Source organism: Calonectris borealis, chromosome 13 (assembly GCF_964195595.1).
Source record: "Calonectris borealis chromosome 13, bCalBor7.hap1.2, whole genome shotgun sequence".
Lineage (NCBI taxonomy): Eukaryota > Metazoa > Chordata > Aves > Procellariiformes > Procellariidae > Calonectris > Calonectris borealis.
The window spans coordinates 15,197,919-15,218,012 of NC_134324.1; the positions used below are offsets into that span (position 1 = coordinate 15,197,919).

The 20,094-nt window shown below is 39.5% G+C and overlaps 1 protein-coding gene across 1 annotated transcript in view; it reads left to right on the forward strand.

Annotated features, from left to right (window-relative positions):
- AFF2 (ALF transcription elongation factor 2) overlaps window positions 1-20,094 on the forward strand; it is a 343,908-nt gene that overhangs the window by 251,406 nt on the left and 72,408 nt on the right. Inside the window, exons 8-9 of the mRNA XM_075162266.1 lie at window positions 2,476-2,527; window positions 17,565-17,602. Of these exons, the coding sequence (XP_075018367.1) occupies window positions 2,476-2,527; window positions 17,565-17,602 (90 nt within the window). The remainder of the gene's footprint in view (window positions 1-2,475; window positions 2,528-17,564; window positions 17,603-20,094) is intronic.

Genomic DNA, 20,094 nt, shown 5'->3' on the forward strand with positions numbered 1-20,094 from the left:
CACAAGAGCAGCCGGAGAGAGGGGTGAGACTATGTGAGAGAAACAACTCTGCAAACACCAAGGTCAGTGAGGAAGGAGGGGGAGGAGGGGCTCCAGGCACCGGAGCAGAGATTCCCCTGCAGCCCGTGGTGAAGACCATGGTGAGGCAGGGTGTCCCCCTGCAGCCCTTGGAGGTCCACGGTGGAGCAGATATCCACCTGCAGCCCATGGAGAACCCCACGCTGGGGCAGGTGGATGCCCAAAGGAGGCTGTGACCCATGGAGAGCCCGTGCTGGAGCAGGCCACTGGCAGGACCTGTGGACCCGTGGAGAGGAGCCCACGCTGGAGCAGGTTTGCTGGCAAGACTTGTGACCTCGTGGAAAGGACCCATGCTGGAGCAGTCTGTTCCTGAAGGACTGCACCCGTGGAAAGGACCCACGCTGGAGCAGTTTGTGAAGAACTGCAGCCCGTGGGAAGGTCCCACATTGGAGAAGTTTGTGGAGGGCTGTCTCCCATGGGTGTGGCCCCATGCTGGAGCAGGGGAAGAGCGTGAGGAGGAAGAGACAATGTGTGATGAACTGACCACAACCCCCATTCCCCGTCCCCCTGTGCCAGGGAGGAGGTGGAGAAATCGGGAGTGAAGTTGAGCCCAGGAAGAAGGGAGGGGTGGGGGAAGGTGTTTTAGGATTTGGTTTTATTTCTCATTACTCTACTCTGATTTGACTGGTAATAAATGAAATTAATTTCCCCAAGTTGAGTCTGTTTTGCCCATGATGGTAATTGCTGAATGATCTCCCTGTCCTTAACTCAACCCACAAGCCTTTCATCATATTTTTTCTCCCCCTGTCCAGCTGAGGAGGGGGAGTGATAGAGCAGCTTTGGTGGGCACCTGGCATCCAGCCAGGGTCAACCCACCACAAATTTTTACTTTTAGAAGATTCTTTATCCATGCTGCAGTCTTACTTTTATGGATTCACATATTACAGGGAGGCATCTGCCATTTATCAAGATGTTAATGACTAGTAGTTATGTGCCCAGATACTTTGTAACCACTGAGCTGCCCGACAACAGAGGTCACCGAAAGACAGATGACTTACAAACCAGTTTAAAGATCTCCTTGCACTTTCTCTTTTTAAGAGCATCATCAGGGCTTCGAACCTTCTGATATTTCCACATTGGGATTATTGTCCCCTCTTTAAAATTCCTTATACCAGGAGGCTTCCATGATTTACTGGTAGTCTTCAAACAAAAAAAAAAACCTTCCTAACAGAACATCCATTGATTGCTACAGTTATTTAAAGGCTAACAATAAAAAATCATGGACTTCAGTCTCCATCAAGGCAGAAAGGAAACAGTAATTGCAATTTGCGAGCCTCCTGCCGTGGGTAAAGGAGCTCAGGCTGGGAGGAAGGAATCTCAGCAATTTTAGTGGCTGTCACAGCGGATCTGGGTGAGATGTGCCAATTCATTCATATGTCATCCTGTGATAAGAGAATTTGTCAAGGTGAAAAGATGGGTGTGAGGTGGAAGTGTGCCCAAGGGAATATCAGCTCTGAGGAGGACCACCAGATAAAAGCATGAATATATGGGAAGTTGTACGGGAGTGTATTTGGTGGCTGCTAGTCATGTCTCTCTAGGTAGACAGAGCTCGAAAGAAAAGACCTTCTCTGCAAAGATGTAACAGCAAATAATACGGTTTCTTACCCCACATGTTTTGCCATACCGAAGTCTTGGATTAAAAGAAAAAGAAGTAATATAAGATGAGTGTTAATCTAGTAATATGCATTATTCAACTCATTCTTCTGCCAAAGGAAAGGAAGGAGGCATTGGGACAGCCACATCTTTTAGGAGTTTCATTCCCCTTTAACTGAAGGCAGGGAGCAGTGATGTGAGACTTCCTTGTATTTAAAAAAAAATAAATAAAAATGGGGATATGAATTAGCAGATTCCTAGCTTGGAAAATGTTTGCTCTGCCTTTAGATACTAACAACTGTGAGGTCCCATCAAACCTCAGACAAGCTCCTCCTCCTCTTGCTATTCTCCACTCTGCATTCTCAGTTTGGTAAGGTGGGGATTGGTATCGGCCTCAAAGAAGATCAGTGATGCCCTAGATCAGGAATGAAATATGGAGGACTTTTAATCAGTTTTTAAGAGTCTCAGAGCTGAATTTCCCTTCCACCTTCTGATTTAGAAATACACATAGGTGTATATGGACTAATCACCATGAGGAAATGTGCAAATAAAAGAGGACATGAAAGAGGAGCTGACTGCCAAACTTTATGATGGATGAGTCTGGAAGTCATTTGTTCTTACCTAGCATCACACAGAAGGACTAATACATGGAGTATTCATCAGTTTACTTACCACAGATCTGAATTTGCTGTTGTTGAATTGAAAAGGGAGTTTTTCCTGACTTTGCTGAAGGGTAGATTCAGCCCATTGTATATAAAGTTAATTCATTAAATGTAATTCTGTATTGTCTGTCTGTCTTTTCAGAATGCTTGAGGATGATCTGAAACTCAGCAGTGATGAAGATGACAATGAACAGGTAAATACATTGATATAAGTGCATAGACTATATAATCTGAAAAAGTTGTTTCATCAGTTGAATGTGATTGCATGTTGGTTTACTATATTTGCATGAAAAGCATTTTGGGATGCTGCAGAATCCATTAGTTCAAATCCTGCTTGTCCACAGAACCTCTGTGGGAGGAAACTTACTCTTAAATAGGAATGCATTTTGTCAGTTTTATGGAATTAACTTTGTGAAGTGGACTAAACTAAACCAAAACCTGACTTACTAGCCTTGGAATAAGAGACCACACATGGCATCATCCAGGAATAGCTAATGTGCTCTGAGTTTTTATCCTCCATGTACCAAACTAACTGTGGAACAGCCTCTGCTTGTTTTCGCAATCAATTTCTGAAATTGGTGACCTTTATGGAGGCGGATGTAAAATGACCACACCAGACCACTATCACAACTGCGGAGTTGGTTTGCACTTTGCAATTCATTTGTACAACTGCATCCGAGAAGATTGGGTCTGTAAGTTTTGTTCCATTCAGTGAGTAAAGGGCTGGGAGTCCGTAGTTAGTAATCCAGTGATTCCTATTTGTGAGAGGGAAAATCATCAGTGTGCAGCTGTAAATCAATACTGAAAGTCTCTCAACCTACTTGGGACGTTAATGAAGAATCATTTTCAGAAAACTGGCTCATGTCATTCTCTATCCTTCCCACTTTATAAATATTTATGGATAATGCTGGGAAATAAAGCTGGTAAAATTCATATTCTCAACATTCTTAGCAGAAAAAAAAGTCTTTGGGTTAAATTAATCGTTTGTGTTACTTTATATATGCAATAAGTTCAAATGTGTAAACGTCTGCAATAGAGAGGAAGGTAATGAAGGAAATTCAGTATAAGATCATCTGTTCAGCCTGAGAAATGTTAATTATAAGTCGATCTTTCTTTCTTATTTATTTTTAAACCACCTAAATGTTCTCCTTCAACCTATCTAATCTGTCCTTTAGGGTCGTGCAAGGAAAGATTTACCTTCTGGTGTCAGCTGACCCCTTAGTCAGACAAGTCAGTATTTTTTAGCACTGAGAGAGACTTGTGCTCTCATCCGAAGTCAAAGGCTCAAAAGCCTGTACTTGTTCAATGTGCTGTTGTACAAACAGGTTTCCTGATCTGTTGGAAGCTTGCCCAAATAGTTCTGTAAATTGACATTGTGATACTGAGATGCCCAAAATACAGAAATGGAAATATATTATCAGGTAGGAGTTACTTTTGTTTTCCTACAGTAGTAGTTTTCTAGTGACTTAAGTAGAATTATTCCAAATTTACGCAATTTACACTGCTAAGATGAAATCATGTATTATTGCTGAATGAAGAAGCAAATGCCTGGACCAGCGTTTGCTGACATCAAACGAAAAGCCCTCACTGACTTAATAGGTGTCATCTCTCAGCAAGCAGGAAAGACATGGTTATGTCTACACTGCACAGTGGAGTATTGACAGCTCTCAAACCATCATTGCTGTCGTGTGGTACATGCATGCCTCTTACCCAAAGGCAGCATCATGCTCGTGAACAGTGTCACATTGCTCCCAGTTCAGGGGCTGCAGCCTGAGTGCTTGTGTGGTGGTGATGTGCCTGGGCTGTAGGAAGCCTCCGACTGCACCAAAACTCCACGTGACTTTACAGTAATACCATTCACAGCATAAGCTGCAGACAGAGAAGAGAGCACAATAAGGACTGCTCATGTAGTTTCTCAAAATTTTATAGTACATAGAAAATGTTTTTCCTTTCGGCAGTGTGAGCTTCATCTCACTCTAAGTGATTAGAATTGATTCAAATCTCCTAAGCTCTCCCAAATATCTTCTTAAGAAACAGATTATGGTCTGAATATTTAGGGATTCCAAACATGAATGCTTCCAATCACGTAAAACATAATGAACTGTCTGGACAAGAAGCACGCCCTGCACTTCAAGGGAAACCTTCACCTTTCCTATGTACCCCAGATATGTATGGTAGCATCTCTTTTATTTGTATTACAAATAGAGGGTATAGACAAAGTTATACACATTATAGGAAAGAATCCCGCAGCTTTTTAGGTTTCCTGAATAAATGACTGTATGTGCCTGTCCTTTAGATTTTTGTCACACACCGCATCCCAGACTAAGGCCTTGCAAAGCTGTGTAGCGTGGCTCTGCTGCATCACTCACGCATTACACTGGCAGCACCTTCACACTTTAGCAGCTTCTGCCATATCTTTTTAAAGAGAGGGGATTGGAAATGGAAAGAAAGGTTGATGTGGCCCACTGGTCAGACACATAAACATCAACAAGGTAACTGCAATGGTTTTTGACTGCAAATTTTTTTTCCAAAATGTATATAAAATATTCATTCATGAGAGACAGATCAAGGCAATTACAAGATGTGAATTTTACAATGTTGAATGTTCAGCTGTGGAGCCCAAGGTTAGAAAAATACTTTTTTTTTTTTTAACATAATGATTTTGCAGTCAAATGACCATTGTAATTCAACTGTACACACATGCACATTCTGACAGGGTTAGAAAAGATTAGAAGTCTCAGCTCAAAACCATTCTAACAGTTTCTGCAACATTTCTGTAAGGAAACGGAATAATTGTCTTTACGATCTTTCTGATTTTTTTTTTTTTTGCTATAGGCTTGCAGCTAATGTGAAGCATGAGCTGGCATTTACTCATTGTTATTAATAAAAACACAGTATGTAAAAATCAAGTTTGTTATCTTTATCTCTACTCATATTTCAAGGAAATTGAAATTGAGAACAGTGGTCAGTAGGGAGCCCTAGGATTTGTCCTTTGAGAATTGCTAGGGACCCTTCAATCTTTACAGGCAGGGGTAGTAGTGACACTGATCCATAAATGCACCTTGATCTCAACTTTTAGTGAATGTCTATAGTACGTGGAGAGAGTTTGATCTATCAGCCTGTCTTCTGAGACTACCAGTAGTCCATTTGTCATGATGGAAGATTGTTAGAAGCTTGTCTGCAAGAAACAAAGGTCTTCTGTCTTATTCTCTTGCTCCTATGAACGAGCACACTTATTTCTGATCTGTACTGCATTTATTTAGGGGTCTATGGACCTCTTGCTCTTTCAGGTGTTAAACATCTCCTTCCTTTTCTCCCCACCTCTGAGGAGAAACCCAACACACATGATAGCTCCAGTCAGTCATATAATTAAGAAGTTGAGCCTGATTTCTGGATAAGATGAGAACTACCAGATTGAAGTCAGTGGAAGTTATTTATTCTATAGATAGTATTATCAAGGCTGTTACTGAATGGGCTGCCCACTTTTAGCATTCACTTTTCAAACAGGATTTTGAATAACTGGAAATTGTTCCTAAGAGTTATAAACATGATCTGGAGAACCCTCCTTAACATAAGTGTTAGGTCTTTTTGGTTCAGCCAAAAAGAGTTAAGGCATGCATGATGATGGCCTAGCAACATATCACCAAGAAAAAGATTCCTGAAAGGAAACTATACACTTTCATTTCACCCCAGAGGTCTTAAGAGGCTTCAGCAAGTGAGAGCTGACTGGAAATCCAAACTACTAGTGCCAAAATGCTTCAAATTGCATGGAAACCTTGTGGTTTCCCTCTCCTTTTAGACTTCTGGCAGTTGTGGGCTTGATGTAGAAGTTGTCAAGTGAATTTCTTTGGGCTGTGACGTGCAGGAGGTCCAATGAGATGTTCATTGCAGGTCCCTTCAGACTTCAGATCTGTAAAGCTTTGGACCATATTGATCTTCGCAGTAGAGCGTGAGGCAAGTTTCAAGTCACTCCACTCCAGCTGCAAACTCCCATCATCAGTTTTTGGGCCTTGCTTGGAGAGACAGCAGTTATCACCTACATCTAACACATGTAAACACACCCCACAGTATCTTCAGTGTAGGCACTTTGGAGCTGGCCATATGACACATGCATTGTCCCATAGACAAAATGCTGATTCTTATGTCTCATTGTGGGTGATTTGGGATTAAAGACACACAGAAAATGACGGGTTAGATCTGGAATCAATTTTCATTTACAGCTGAGAAGCAGTTATTGATGCTGTGCTCACAGTTCAATAAAAGATCTAAAGATATAGACCTTGTGTTTCTCTTTCAATATAAGCAGCATAATCAGTCTCAAATGTTTTTACAAAGAAAATTGTATTGACAGTTTTATTAAAATTGCTGTCTTTAAAGTTTTAAGTTATCCACAATTTGACCTACTTGAATGGTTTTTAATATGCACACTGACCAACCCAATAGATTTTTATGTCACATATTTATAATACCAGGTACACATCTGTTTAATGTATTATATGAGAGATATTGTTACATTTAAGCATTGCCTGGATTGTAAACTCTTGTAGTGTTGTCACTGGGAGGAACGTTGGCATATGTATCAGTATTGCATTCAGAAGTCCTACTGCACAATATTTTTAGATTGGCTATGAGAGATACAGTCAAGGCAGATGACAGACACGTTATTAGTAAAACCGTTAGACAAGGCATTTCAGAGGTGCTAACGTTAACACTCTTCTGTGAGGAAGGACAGAGCTTTTAGATGGCTTATTACTCTGTTAAAAAAATACATCAGAAATTAGGAAAAGTAGTGAAGATTTTTAATTAGTAGCTCAGTTCAGCTAAAAGAGCTTAGATAAAACACAGGTTAGTATTTTTGTTCTTTAAAGCACCTCTATATAATTCAAATTAGCTTTGAGCTCAAAGGCATCCAAATGAGTTGTGCCTGGATACAGTATTTTAAGTAGCTGTAGTGTACCAAATTTTCTTTAACCAGCTCCTCTTTGTTCTTCTGCCTAAGGAATAGTCCTGTTAACCTTTGAAACGTGTACTTAATTTAAAGCACATTTCTAGCGTTCTGTGTGTTTTTGAACCAAAGAAACTTTGATACTAGTTACAGACCTGCTCCATTTTCAGTATTTTATGTATATAGTGTTTTTGGCAGAACAAATCAATAAGATGTTTTTCTTTTCTATTTGATTTTTTTTTTCCTCCTTCTCATAATGATTGCCACTTTATTGCCACTGCTCTGATAACCATACAAACACAAGACACACATATAATCCATGGCCCTGCTCTATCGTTGGTATTTTACACAAACATAATTCTTTTTTGCTAGGTTAGTATTAGGTAATTACATACAAAATGTTTGACTTTGTAGCTGAGTCTAAAAAGGTGATCAGCCATAGGCTGAGCTTTGAATTCTGATAATGCATACTGAGCATTTACTCAAGTTAAATTTTTTAAAAGTTTATGAAATTCTAAGACATAGTATGCCTTCATCGTATGACGTAAACACTTTTTAAAGTGGAACAACCACTTTCCTTGTAATAATAGATATCTTTTCCTGTTGTAATTTTTCCCATTTTTTAGCTGGATCCTGAACAAGCTGTTTACCTCCCCAAGGTTTCTCTGTGTTTCCATTTACTTTGTTATCAGCAGAAAGGCTGAAGAACAGCTCTTCAGTAATGACATCGATACTGCACACACAGTGAGAGAGGTCATCTTGTCAAAGCTATAGAAAAATCAGATGGATTAGGATGAAACTAGGTGCAAAATAACTTTGATAGAGTCTTTTAATGTAAACAGTTTATCTGTCATTGGGTTCCATTGAAATCCCAGAGTGATGCAGCATCAGTTGTAGCCACAGCAGCGTTTTTTTGATAAAGAACCCATGTTCCAGTGTTTAAGATCTACAATCATGTTTTATAATTGTAGGGAAATGTTTTCATTAAGCCATTAATGAAAACAGAAGCTATTAGGATAATATAGTCATTCTCCATCCTTGTCAGTCTATAACCATGAAAAATCCTTTCATGAAGATATGTCTTTTCTTGCTACCTCAGTCCATTTTAATTGATATTCAAATTATTTTATTCTGCACAACACTAGTTGAAACAACCATGTGTCATCAACTGTGTAAAATGAATACTCCAGCTTCCATTAGACAAATCTTTGGTAATAAGGGATTTGATGGCTGACATGTCTAAAGTCATAATTCACATGGTAATGACGTAGGTTCATATCATATATTTGTTTATTATCAGCAGAAGCTTTCAGTAACCACTCTGAGATCTGGGCTGAGCTTGCTGCAGTTATGAGCGAAAAACATCGCACACCACTAAAAGACACAGTGTTATCAAAAGCTTTTAACTTGTTCAAATTCACAGAGTCTCATGTAATTATTTCCACACATGTTGCTATTCTGGAGGTCATCCATCAATGAGGAAGGGGATTAATACAACCCTCAGGACAAATGGTTGTGGTAGAGTGCACAGCACTACAGATCAACAACAATAAGTTTGCCCCTGCAGGTTGCAGCCATGCTCTTACCTGGGCTCTGGGGCAGCAGCTGCCCGGACCAGCAAAGGAGCTGGAGGAGCCCCGTCCCTCCCACTGACTTGCCTTTTCCGTGGGTTGCCTAGTATGCACGGGCAGCTCAGCGTCTCAAAAACCCTCTGCCGCAGAAGAGCGAATAATACAGGAAAAGAAAATACTGGCAGGCAGGCAGCCCTAACAAAGGGGGAATGAAGTGCCTTAGTTGAAAAGATGGATAAATACAGCTGCAAGAAGTCCTCTCCTCACTTCCCCACAAGTAAGCAGGCACTTCATAGCCCCTCAGCGCTCTCTGAAACAGGTGCTTCTCTTGGGTTTAGTTTTTCATGCCACCAGCCTGAAGCAGCTAGGCTCTGTCAGCCATACCATAAGACATCATTCACCTGAAGGAGAATCTTTAAAAAGAACTGATGCCTCCATCACTAATCAAATAGAGGTGGAGAGGCCAGTTGTTCCTCAGTACAGCTGTAAGGACCAGACACTGGAGATCTGCCAGCCTTTCTGGGTTGGGAGGGAGGAGGGAGATGCAGCTTTCAGTCCGCAGGACGGATCACGTACTCTGTATGTGTGCATGCTTGTGCACACATTTTTTTGTAAAGAAGTCTTTATTATAAGCATGGAGGAAAAATATATTTCCCCAGAGTCTCTTGCTATGTATGCCACTTATGCAAAAGCCCTGTATTGTTTTGGCAGCAAGCAGAGGCAGCAGCAGGTGAGATAATTGATTGACACCAGCATTGTTGTTGTTAAGAGAAAAGCCAGACTTGACCATACTGTCCTATAAAAATAAATCTGAAGTCTGTGGTATCTGCAGGCTATCTCAGTGCTCAACACTCACTAATCCGACCACATAGGAAACATTTATCTCACTTTTCTCCTCAAAAGGAGAGTGTGATTTTTATCATGAATGCCTTGTGAAGCATTTTGGTAAAGAAAGTGTCTGGCTTTCTTACGCTGGCCATCTGCAGCGTCGCTCTTTTGTAAAAGCCCAAGCAACTGTCTGTGAACTTCAAAATCTAAATTCTTGGGAGTTTTTTACACCAGCAGAGGATAGTGCTAGTGCTGGCTTTGAGACTGGGGGGGGTGCAAAAGTCTGAAGGAAGGACTCATAGGTGGCCAGAACAAGTGTAAAGTAGGTGATGAAAAGGGCATGATAAATCCAGTAATTAGGTTCTGTCAGCCAGAATAAGGGGAGAAGTAGTGAAAGTTGATCTTCCCTGGAGGAATTCCAGAAGGAGAACAGTAATGAGAACTAAACACCTTAATTTTTCTTACGATGAATCCATCTGCCACTGCAAGGTTTGCTGGGGTTGAAGGTGCTCCATTCTGTGCCGGCAGGATGAATCTTCCCAGAACAGAACTTCTGCCTGCTCGTAGGGACAGGTCAGGACCACAGCGTGACAGTGCAATTGATTTGGGCAGGGTGCTCTCACAGAGAGCATGCCTGCTTTACAAAATTACCAACTTAATGGCAATACTATTAAGTATAATTTTTGGAGCTGTGCAATTTAGTAATTGGCTAAGTCAGCTGAGCAATGTACTAAACCAGACCAAGGTCAGCAAAGAGTTATCTCCTGTGTGTTTACCTCTGTTACCTCTGCTGCCTGTTTCTAATAGATTTAATATTCAGTATAGATGTAACATTCAGTATAAGTTAAAATCCTTGAAGTCTTTAGTCCTGCACATGAAATAAATGGACGGCATGAACAATAGCAACATCAATCCACATCTTCCCAGCACTGCCACTGCTGGTACTCCTTGACTCTGCCCTTTTGCTTCTCCTAGGGAGCTATTCATTGATTTAGAGTAGGGCAGAGTCTAAGGGTAGGTTGGACTCCCAAAGGAATGAGATAAAGGCCTTTGCCACAAAGGAAAATCTAAGGGCATAAACTACAAATGAGCAAGGGTACAAGGGGCTGTTTCCAAGATGTCTGCCTATCCTCCTTTCCATTTTGACGCAGCAAGTTATAACTCATGTGAACATTGCAAAAATAACAATCGGACATTGTACACTAAAAGTACACCTCATTATAAGACCTCAAAATATCAGCACTGTTCAGGTAAGTTTCTGGGGTGGAGATACGAAGAATTACTCTCCTTCTGTTAGAACTGGGAAATTGAGGAACACACAGGTTGTGGAGACTGTCTGCAGCTGCACAGTGAGGTCACCGGATATTCTTTGAATCTAGCCTTTTGCTGCTTGTTTCTTGAGGGAATTTGTAATGGCATATTACAATTTCTCCTTTGTTGGATGGAGGAGTCAAAATTAGTACAATTAGCAACTTCCCATCAAAAGCATTTTGAAAGAATCCAGCATATATCAAAATAATTGGGGAAGGAAGGCACTCTTTCAAGCCCCTTCTGTCAAGGTACGTTGGTATCAAAGTCCTAAAATAAGCATACATGTTATGTGAGTTATCATTGAAATAAGTCCGTTCACTGACAGATAGCCGTAACAGTTTGTATTGTAAAGTTCACCAAACACTGTGTAAACTGAAACGTGTGCAACAAAAGCAACAGTGTTCATAGTATCCACACTAGCTAATTTAAAACCAGCTCAGATATGTCTACACAAGCAACAAGCACTCCTCAGAGTGTAGTACACACTCAGTGTATGTAGCTCTTTTCTGTTTTTTAAAAAAATATGGAATAGTCCTTCAAGAATGGGAAGTGGCCACGTTTTTCATTGCATACTTCCTTAGTTTGATTTCCACCATTGGCCTGGTGGAAACGTAGGAATTTGGGAAAAACTGCTGACAGAAGCCCAAATACATCTGTGTTGCTGCTCAATTAAAAGCAGTTCACTTACATCAAGGATAAAGGTGACTCGTAACCCACAGACAGACTGTTTTAGATTTGGTCACTTAATCTCTGTTTTTCATTTTACCCAGCCTCCACTGCACCAATTGAAATTAAATTTCCAGTATTTCAAGTATTCTTGAGCATCTCTCTGTGAAGCCATGAAGGTTACTGCATTGCTCAAAGCAATGATGAGAAGCTCTCTGTGGTTCATACACAGCAAGAGTTCAATGAACCATTCTGATTTGTAGATACCACATTCTTGGTGACTTGATATTTCAAAAAATGGATCTTAGCTGATCCATCCCACATGTTTGGCTTCTGAAGGAAAAATTACTCATTTTTTAAAAATATGACATGATAAGGAGAGTAACTTCTCCATTGTTTTTGGTCCTAGATACAGTAACATTGGGCTTTTTGTCCTCGAGGTGAGACTGACCCGGAACATCACACACAGAATCTCAAATACAAGGTTGCCAACTTCACGTCAAAGGCAATTAGCAAGAAAGAAATACAATCTCCTCTGTTGACATTAGGGGACAGGTAGAGGAGAGCGTAACCAATGAAGTAAAGAAGAAAAAAAAGGAACACAACACACATATTTATGCATGTATCATCACATACTAATCCTTCAGCCCTTGGGTTTGGGCTTTTTGATTCCCAGCACAATTCTGGGTGGTTTGTTTGCTGCACACTACATTCTCCTCCTCCACAGGAAGTCATAGTTAGCACCAACTGTATCTTACAGAATCAGAGCACAATACAGTGCAGTCGATAAGTAGTGGTTTTTGGTTCGTTACTTAGGATCATGGGTAAGGCATTCTGTATAAATAAGAGCATGGTATAACTTCCAAGACAAATTATAATCTACAAAGATATATATATATATAAAAATATAAATATAACTCAACTAATGTGGAAAGTTTCTTTGTTTTTATTGGATTGTTGAATTGGGTCTCCAAGGAGTCTCTTCTGTACCTACCAGACAGGATAGAACATCATGGTGGGTTGTAAACTTACTTGTGTTGAGTCGCTTAGCTATTCACCCAAGCATACAGAGCTTGTTAGAAACTGGGAGATTAACCTAAGTTAGATTTGCTGCAGCTCATGGAAGAAGTTAAAGTATGAAGGCCTTCCTTCTGCCAACGTTTGACGGCATGAAGTGCCATCTGTCTCGCCCTAAGAGACTCTTTGAGGCTCAGCAATTGCCTTCTTAGGTGGCTGATCAGTGCTTCTGAATCAAGAGGGTGAGGAGGCATTCTTAAAAAATACTTTTTGTCTAATCTCACTTTCTCAAAATCAAATACTTTTCCCTAAAAATCCTGGATTTTCAGTTATGCAGTGGAAAAGATATATTTTCTTTGGATAGCAGACACCTACCCTGTAACACTTGACCACAAATCTAATTTGTCTTCTGCAGATGCCAATTATTTTACTTTGATATTTTTGAGCCAGCCTCTTGTCAGTTCATTCTCCTCAGGTCTTTGTGATGTAGGAAAGTTGTACTGACTCGAGTACTTTTTCTGGTTCTTTCTATCCAAAAGCCAGTCTGGTAATTGATAGTGACAAAGAAAAGCATCATTTTTCACATTTTGCGGTCCTTGTGTACAACCAAGAAGCAGTTTGTGCTTATTCCCATGTTTAATCTTTTGTGTAATAGTTAAATACCTGCTAACAAAATAAGTTTATGGGTATATCCACACTGCAGATCAAGTAAAGCACAATGCAGGTGGTTCTTGAACTAATGTTAAAACAACTAGTGCCAAAATCGGGTGTAATGCAACATAAGAGGCAGGAGTCACTCGCAGTTATAAAAGTCATGGGAAAACATCCCTGGGTAAATACTCTCTGATGGATGATCCTCTGTATCTTACTGCTTTTCATGTATTCTTCAACTTCTTCCTTCTTATTCAACGCTAGAGTCAGCTGTTGAAATAAGATCTTGGAGAGCAGAGGCACAATTATGGAAGGGCCATAACTGTAAAAAAAAATCGGAAGGAAATTACAAATTAAAGTGGAATGATTGTCTAGTTCACTCTGGCTTCCATTTTCTAATCATCCTAAATTATTTTAATGCATATTTTCAAGCTCAAAATTAGCAAAGGTCCAGGATGTAATTCTCCTAACACCCATTGAATATTACATTATACCAGTCCAATTTCATTCCAATCTTTTGCAGCATCGTCTCCCATTCAGGGCACATGTATCATGGTTTAGGGACCTCCTACCTGCTCTGTTTCTAGATAGTACTTTCAATACATGAAGTTTAGGAATCATTGTGGATTTAAAACCACAATGTGGATGTGAAAGCCTAGGAATATAAGATAAAAAAATAACTCTTAAAACATGTTTGTCTTTGAAATAACTTAAATTAATAATCAAAAGCTCTCATCAAGTCTAAAACAAATCAAACTCAGTCATGAAGATGAGAAACAGGAATTATTAACTGAGTAGCGAGGCTGATGGAAGCTCAATGAGATCATTTTGTTCAAAGATTAAAGGCGATGAACACTGAAATAGTTGAGGAGGATGGCTATGAACACATCTGACTAGAGCTGCTAAATTCAGTCATGATCAAAAGTTAATTATCAAAGCAGAGAGAACTACTCAACACAGACAATTTGAGTCAATAGCTAAGCAGCCCAGAAAAAAAGTAATTTGGAAGAAGTATTTTCCTATAATGAAGTTATATAAAAGACGTACATTTCAAAGAAACCTGCCTAAAACAAGATTGCATTCTTCCTGATCAGAGAAAAATAATTAGCTCTAATTGACAGACCTGCTGCACACCAAATATTTTCAAACAATATGTTTCTGCATCAAAGCTTAATGTGTAGAGTTACTCAATGTCACTTTGATTTTGCCTTCCTTTATCTTCTGCCACTGGGCTTGCTCATGATCTCGCAACAAATATGCTTTGAAAAATGAATGAGCAACACCTACAAGACAAATAAAAGCAGAAGGCCAGATCCTTTCTTTCTCAGACGGAGTCCCTGACATGTATTCTGTGCTGTGTTTAATATCACCATGGTCCCACTCAGAGGCAAACTGAATCATTTGTAATAGGAAATGACCAGTTGCTTGATCATCCAATGTTAAACTAGGCTGGCATGTAGATTAACCTGAGCATTTGGAATATTTGTTTAGAACTCTGTATGAGTGAGCATGTGTGTGAAGGCCACTGTCCCTCCAGCATGTGCCTTTTATTAAGAGTTAGGAAAGCACCTTCTCCCAGTAACAAAGGGAAGAAAATGTGGAAATTCTCCATGTAAAAATCTAAGGAAAGATACGTGCTAGAATGTCCATGGTCCAAGAAAATAAAATATATCTATAATTCTTTCTTCCTAAAGCTACCATGTTTCTTTCAGGGTAAAGAGTTGCCATCAACATAGCTAAGTAGTCAAAAATCAAGCATCCAGGTTAAACTCTGCTCTTTAATATTCTATAAATTTGACATTGCCAGTTCTCACTCCCTGAAATATCTTCATCTTCTTTAATCTTTCATGTAAACAGTTTAGCTCACACCATCATGCACAAGCTCTCCAGAATATTTTCTGCTTTGCTTTGTATTAGAATTGACTGCATTATTATTATTTACTTGTGATCCTAGACACTCTTCACTCTTCTGTTTTCTTTTCTTTATCTGTATTTTGATATCAATTTTTGTGTGGTGATTTTTGAATAATTCAAGGGAAAAAAATCTGATTTAGATGCAAGTTTGACATGCTTGAACTCAGAATTGTTATAGTCCAGCTGTTTAGTATAGAGAAGGGTCGAGCAAAATATCACTGTGCAGTCAAAAAAAAATTCTGCCATTGTGGAAGGCTGTTTATGAGCTTTAACAATAATTTTAGTTCCCTGCAGGATGGGACTGAAATTTGGCATTTAGTGGGAGGCTTGGGAAACTGAAATGCCATTTTTGATGGTGTTTTAATCCATTTTAAATGAAGCATTTTTGTGTTGTTACATGTGTTGTTACATGTAGTTTATTGCTCAGAAAGATTTCTTAATAACATGCTTCTGACTCTGCATTTGCACGTGGCAGCTGATAAAGGGAGATTTGGGAGAGCATCACTGGAGAGAGGCACAACTCGCATTATCTCACTAATGAGGCAGGGACCCCATTTCATCATAGGCTTGTTTGAGAGGACATAATTAGGTTTGGGTCTGTAACACTTACTTGTGCAATCTTAAGTTTATCATTTCCTGAGGTTTAAGTGTTTTATTTAGCAACCCTACTGTACAATTAATATAATTGTTTCCTATCATGCATGCATTGATTTATTCTTTAGATGGAAAATATAATCCAAATGAAACCAACACATTTTTCTTCGCATGCTGAGAGCCAACCCAGAGGATTGCTGTTGCCCCATTTCAGCTCTCACAAGCTCTAATTCTTTCTCCCAAATTTTAAACTCATTATTGGGGATTTCCATGGATTCAAACAGATTTTTATCTTTGGTATGATTGGAGGCAAAAGTGCCGAAACAGCAGGTGTTTTGAAAAACTAACCCCATTGTAGAGCCCAAAGGAAAACTCATTCTGGCACAATTTGGAACCCAGTTGTGCAGGTCCCAGAGGTTTCAAAAGTTAGTCAGTTTTCATAAAGCATTTAATGCCTCAAGGGCTTATGCGAGCATTTTTCAGGACAACTAATATTAGCAGTTCCTATGTGGGAACCATTTTATTCCCATCCCTAAGCATAGCAGAGGTTAAAGTTCCTCACCAAAACCCTTCTCTTCAATTTTGGTAGGCTTTATAAAAAAATCCCTGAAGGTAATTAAGGACTAAAACTTTCCTTACTATAATAGGTTTATGGATCAGTTGTCTTAATTCTGCCTTTCACCGCTATCCGTGCTTGTAATCTCACTAACCATCTGACCGCTTTCCGCATTTAAATCTATTACAGTCTGGTTCTGCAAACGCTGGGAGGAATGCTCTGAAATGGTAGGACAACACTAGTTTATCTGAAGGTGATATTTCAAGCCCTCTTGCGTTAAAGCGTTATTTACCTTCTCTGAAAAAAATCAGAGGGGGGATGCGAGGTTGGTTCAGATTACATAATTATGCCACAGAAGCATTAGAAAAAAAATCGCCACTAAAATCTCGAGCAGCTTAACCAGCGTGATAGACTGGCGCGGCTCTGCCATCGGTGCCCCCAGCTGTGTTGCTTAGCAACATTTTAATTCAAGAAGAATCGAAGGAGATGAAATCCCCGTGGAGAGGGAAACAGAAATAAGAGGGCCGTTGACAGATGATCTGAGTTGTTTCTTCTAATATACTGTGAAGATCACTGGCTCTTTTCATGAATGATAAATGGACTGTACACAGATCAATGGGTTCAGCAATAAACTGGAACCAGGCTCCATGTCTGAGGTGGTGCAGGCCGAGAGGCCCAAAGATTTACTCATTTAGATGATTTGGAGTGTGTTTTCTCAAAGGTTTCACAAGAGGAAATTGATCTGAACATTTGGTCATCCCTTGCCCTTTTCTGTTGTTGGCGAATAAAAACTGTTTTGGAAACGGAGTCCGTTCTTCCCTTTATTTTTTCCTGTTGTTGTTCTTGTTCCAGATATGGACAGATAGCTCGTGACAAAGGGGCCAGACCTCAGAGCGGGAAATGAAGTAATCGCCCTGAATGAGCGGTTCCTAAACACTCATGGCCATTAAAAATAAACAAACCACACTGATACCACAAACCGGGGCAGAAGTATTTAAAACCTGTAGCGCTATCTCTCCGAAAGGGTCCGGCTCCTGCAGCCCTCTGCCCCGGCTGGGGCGGGCTGCCTGGGTGTGCGCTGCTGAAGGGCAGCCGCGGGTTGATGTTTGCTCGCGGCTTGGTTGCGCTTCGGTGTGTTGCTTAATTGTTTGTTTCCCCCACCCCTCTTCTGTTTACAGGCTGCTGAAAAGACAAAACTGAGAAACATTCCTGTAAAGTAAGTTATTTTTGTATCCGTTTGAAAATGCAAGTTTAACGAAGTTGTTGTATACAATCACTAAAAAGACTAGGACAATAAGAAGGGCGATGAAAGAGATAATAGAATTCAAGTTGCCCCTAATAGCTATAAAAAGGTCAGTATCATTGAGGAAAGCTTTCGATGTGTCCCTAATGATTGCATTCCCCAAGTTTCATCCAGTTTCCATAAATTAATGTGTTGTCTATGAATAGCTGCCAAATAATATCACAATCATACTCAATACATAGCGCTCCTAGCCTTGGGGAGGTTTGTAGATGCTAAAAAGATTATGATTTTTAATTGCAATCCTTGAGAAGGTCTGACAGGGGGGAAATAACTAGGAATGTGCCAAATGATTTCTAGACACATGGGAATATTTTGCACCTATGTATCAAGGCTTTGCCATCCTGTCGATTAAGAGCTCTTTCTCACTCGGTGTGTGCGTCTCTCTCACACCATACACACACGTATGTTTCTGCTCTTTACAGTAGGGCTCTGTGAAGGATGAGCAAGCTACCAGGGAGCAATTTCCAGGGCATTTTATGAGAAGTTCTTAAATCTTAGGGCACTAGCGGCAACACTCAACCATATATCATTGAATTAAGAAAGTTGCTATATAGATGTCCTGGCTCTTTGAGAGAAGACATTTTCAGTTAAAGCTACCAGCAATCAGTGATTCTGTTTAAATAATGAATACTCCAGTCTTAATGGGCTCTTATGTACCAATCAAACACATATTTTTAGCTTCAGTAGGTGATCATTGCAGTTTAAGTAAGTCCCAGTAACAGTATATTCCTGTTACAGACAGAGGAAATGTTCTTACTTTTATAGTAGTTTGCTGATCATGCTGGCTTTTGGACTGGAGTGGGTTTGTATTTGTAAGAACATGCACTGACAGGACTCACAAATCATTGTGTTTTAGCACACATAACAAAAGAATACAGTTCTACTTCTCACTTGGCTTCCATCATGTATAGTCATTTACACCTTACAAAGTGAACGCAAAATGTGTATGAACACTCCTTGGAATGATTAGGCAAGATGCAAGATAGTCATAAATCACTCTCTCTTTATGTTTCATTCAATCTGATAAAAATTAGAAATAAGATCCAGCAGGGACCTGATAGCACATGAAACTTCTAATAAGACCAGGGACCTTTCTTGCCTATAGGGCTAGTTCAAATTCAGTGCAAGCTGAATTAAAGTCATTGTTAGCTGGTGGTTGTTTAATAGACAGTGTGAAATGAGCTGTGTTTTCACCTCACATTCTAGAGGATCCAGGAGTTGCAAGGTGATGAGAGTCCTGGGGAACAACTCCAAAATAATCATTTATCATTCATTCACTTTTGTTTTAATATTTTGAGTCAAATTCTCAGGAATGGCTCAACTGAATTGAGTTTTCCAACATATAACAGAGATATTGAGCCTTGTAGTCATTAAATAGCGTGTATGTGACACTGATGCCCAATTAATCCACCAGAAAGATTTGGGAGTGGGGGAGAAAGAGTGATTTAGGTTAAATCATTCCTTTATGGGACTTGAGTAAGTGTAACATTTTGGAATGGAAGGCGGCCAGATGGACAGTCTTGCTCTTTCCACCTACATGTGCATATTTCACCCTGTCATGTTTCTCCCAACTGGTTGTTTAACTTCTCTTCGACTATGTTCATGGTGGCAGCTTCAATTAGTACCCTAGGCAATCCATTATACGTATTAATTACACTCTGCAAAACAAAACAGCTGGAAAATCTGCCTAGTATTTTTCAGTGACATGTAACTATTTAAGGTACCTGTATACAATTGTGATCGTATGCTAAAATATTACCTCTCAGGGCAAAAGTAAGAATAGTGTCTTTAAGATAGCAGTAGTAGATATGGATTGCATTTATATAACCATCACAGCCACACTTAGTACAGCTCAGGCATGTCTAGCTTTTAGTTGTTGCTTTTGTAGCTCTCAAATGTCAAAGAGAATTTCACTTGAATTTTAATGTTCTTCAGCTATGCAAAATAAAGTTAGTAGCTTCCATTGTCATAAGGGCTGAAAGCTGTACAGATTCCTTCTACCATATGTGACTTATCACATACATTTTTAAAAACACATTTCTGTTATTAAGACATATGTGATAGTACACTTCTGCAAATGTGAATTGCTTTTGGCTAAAAGCCATGCACTAATAAGTTGAGTTGAATCTAACTGCATTTGGCATCTGTTACAATATATATTTTTTTTTACATGTATAAATATATATATAAAATATTCACAGTTGTCATTAGCATAAAAAATTTCTTTGTTTTTACATTGTGCTGAAATAGTTCTTGTGTCCCAAAACTGGAATCAGAAATAACTCCCTTTTAAAGACTATGGTTTATATAATGTCATTGGACAGGGCCTAATAGTGCCACTATTTAGCATATTAGTTTAGGATTCATGATGAAGATTTCTGTAGAAATGGTCTATTTACTTTTCA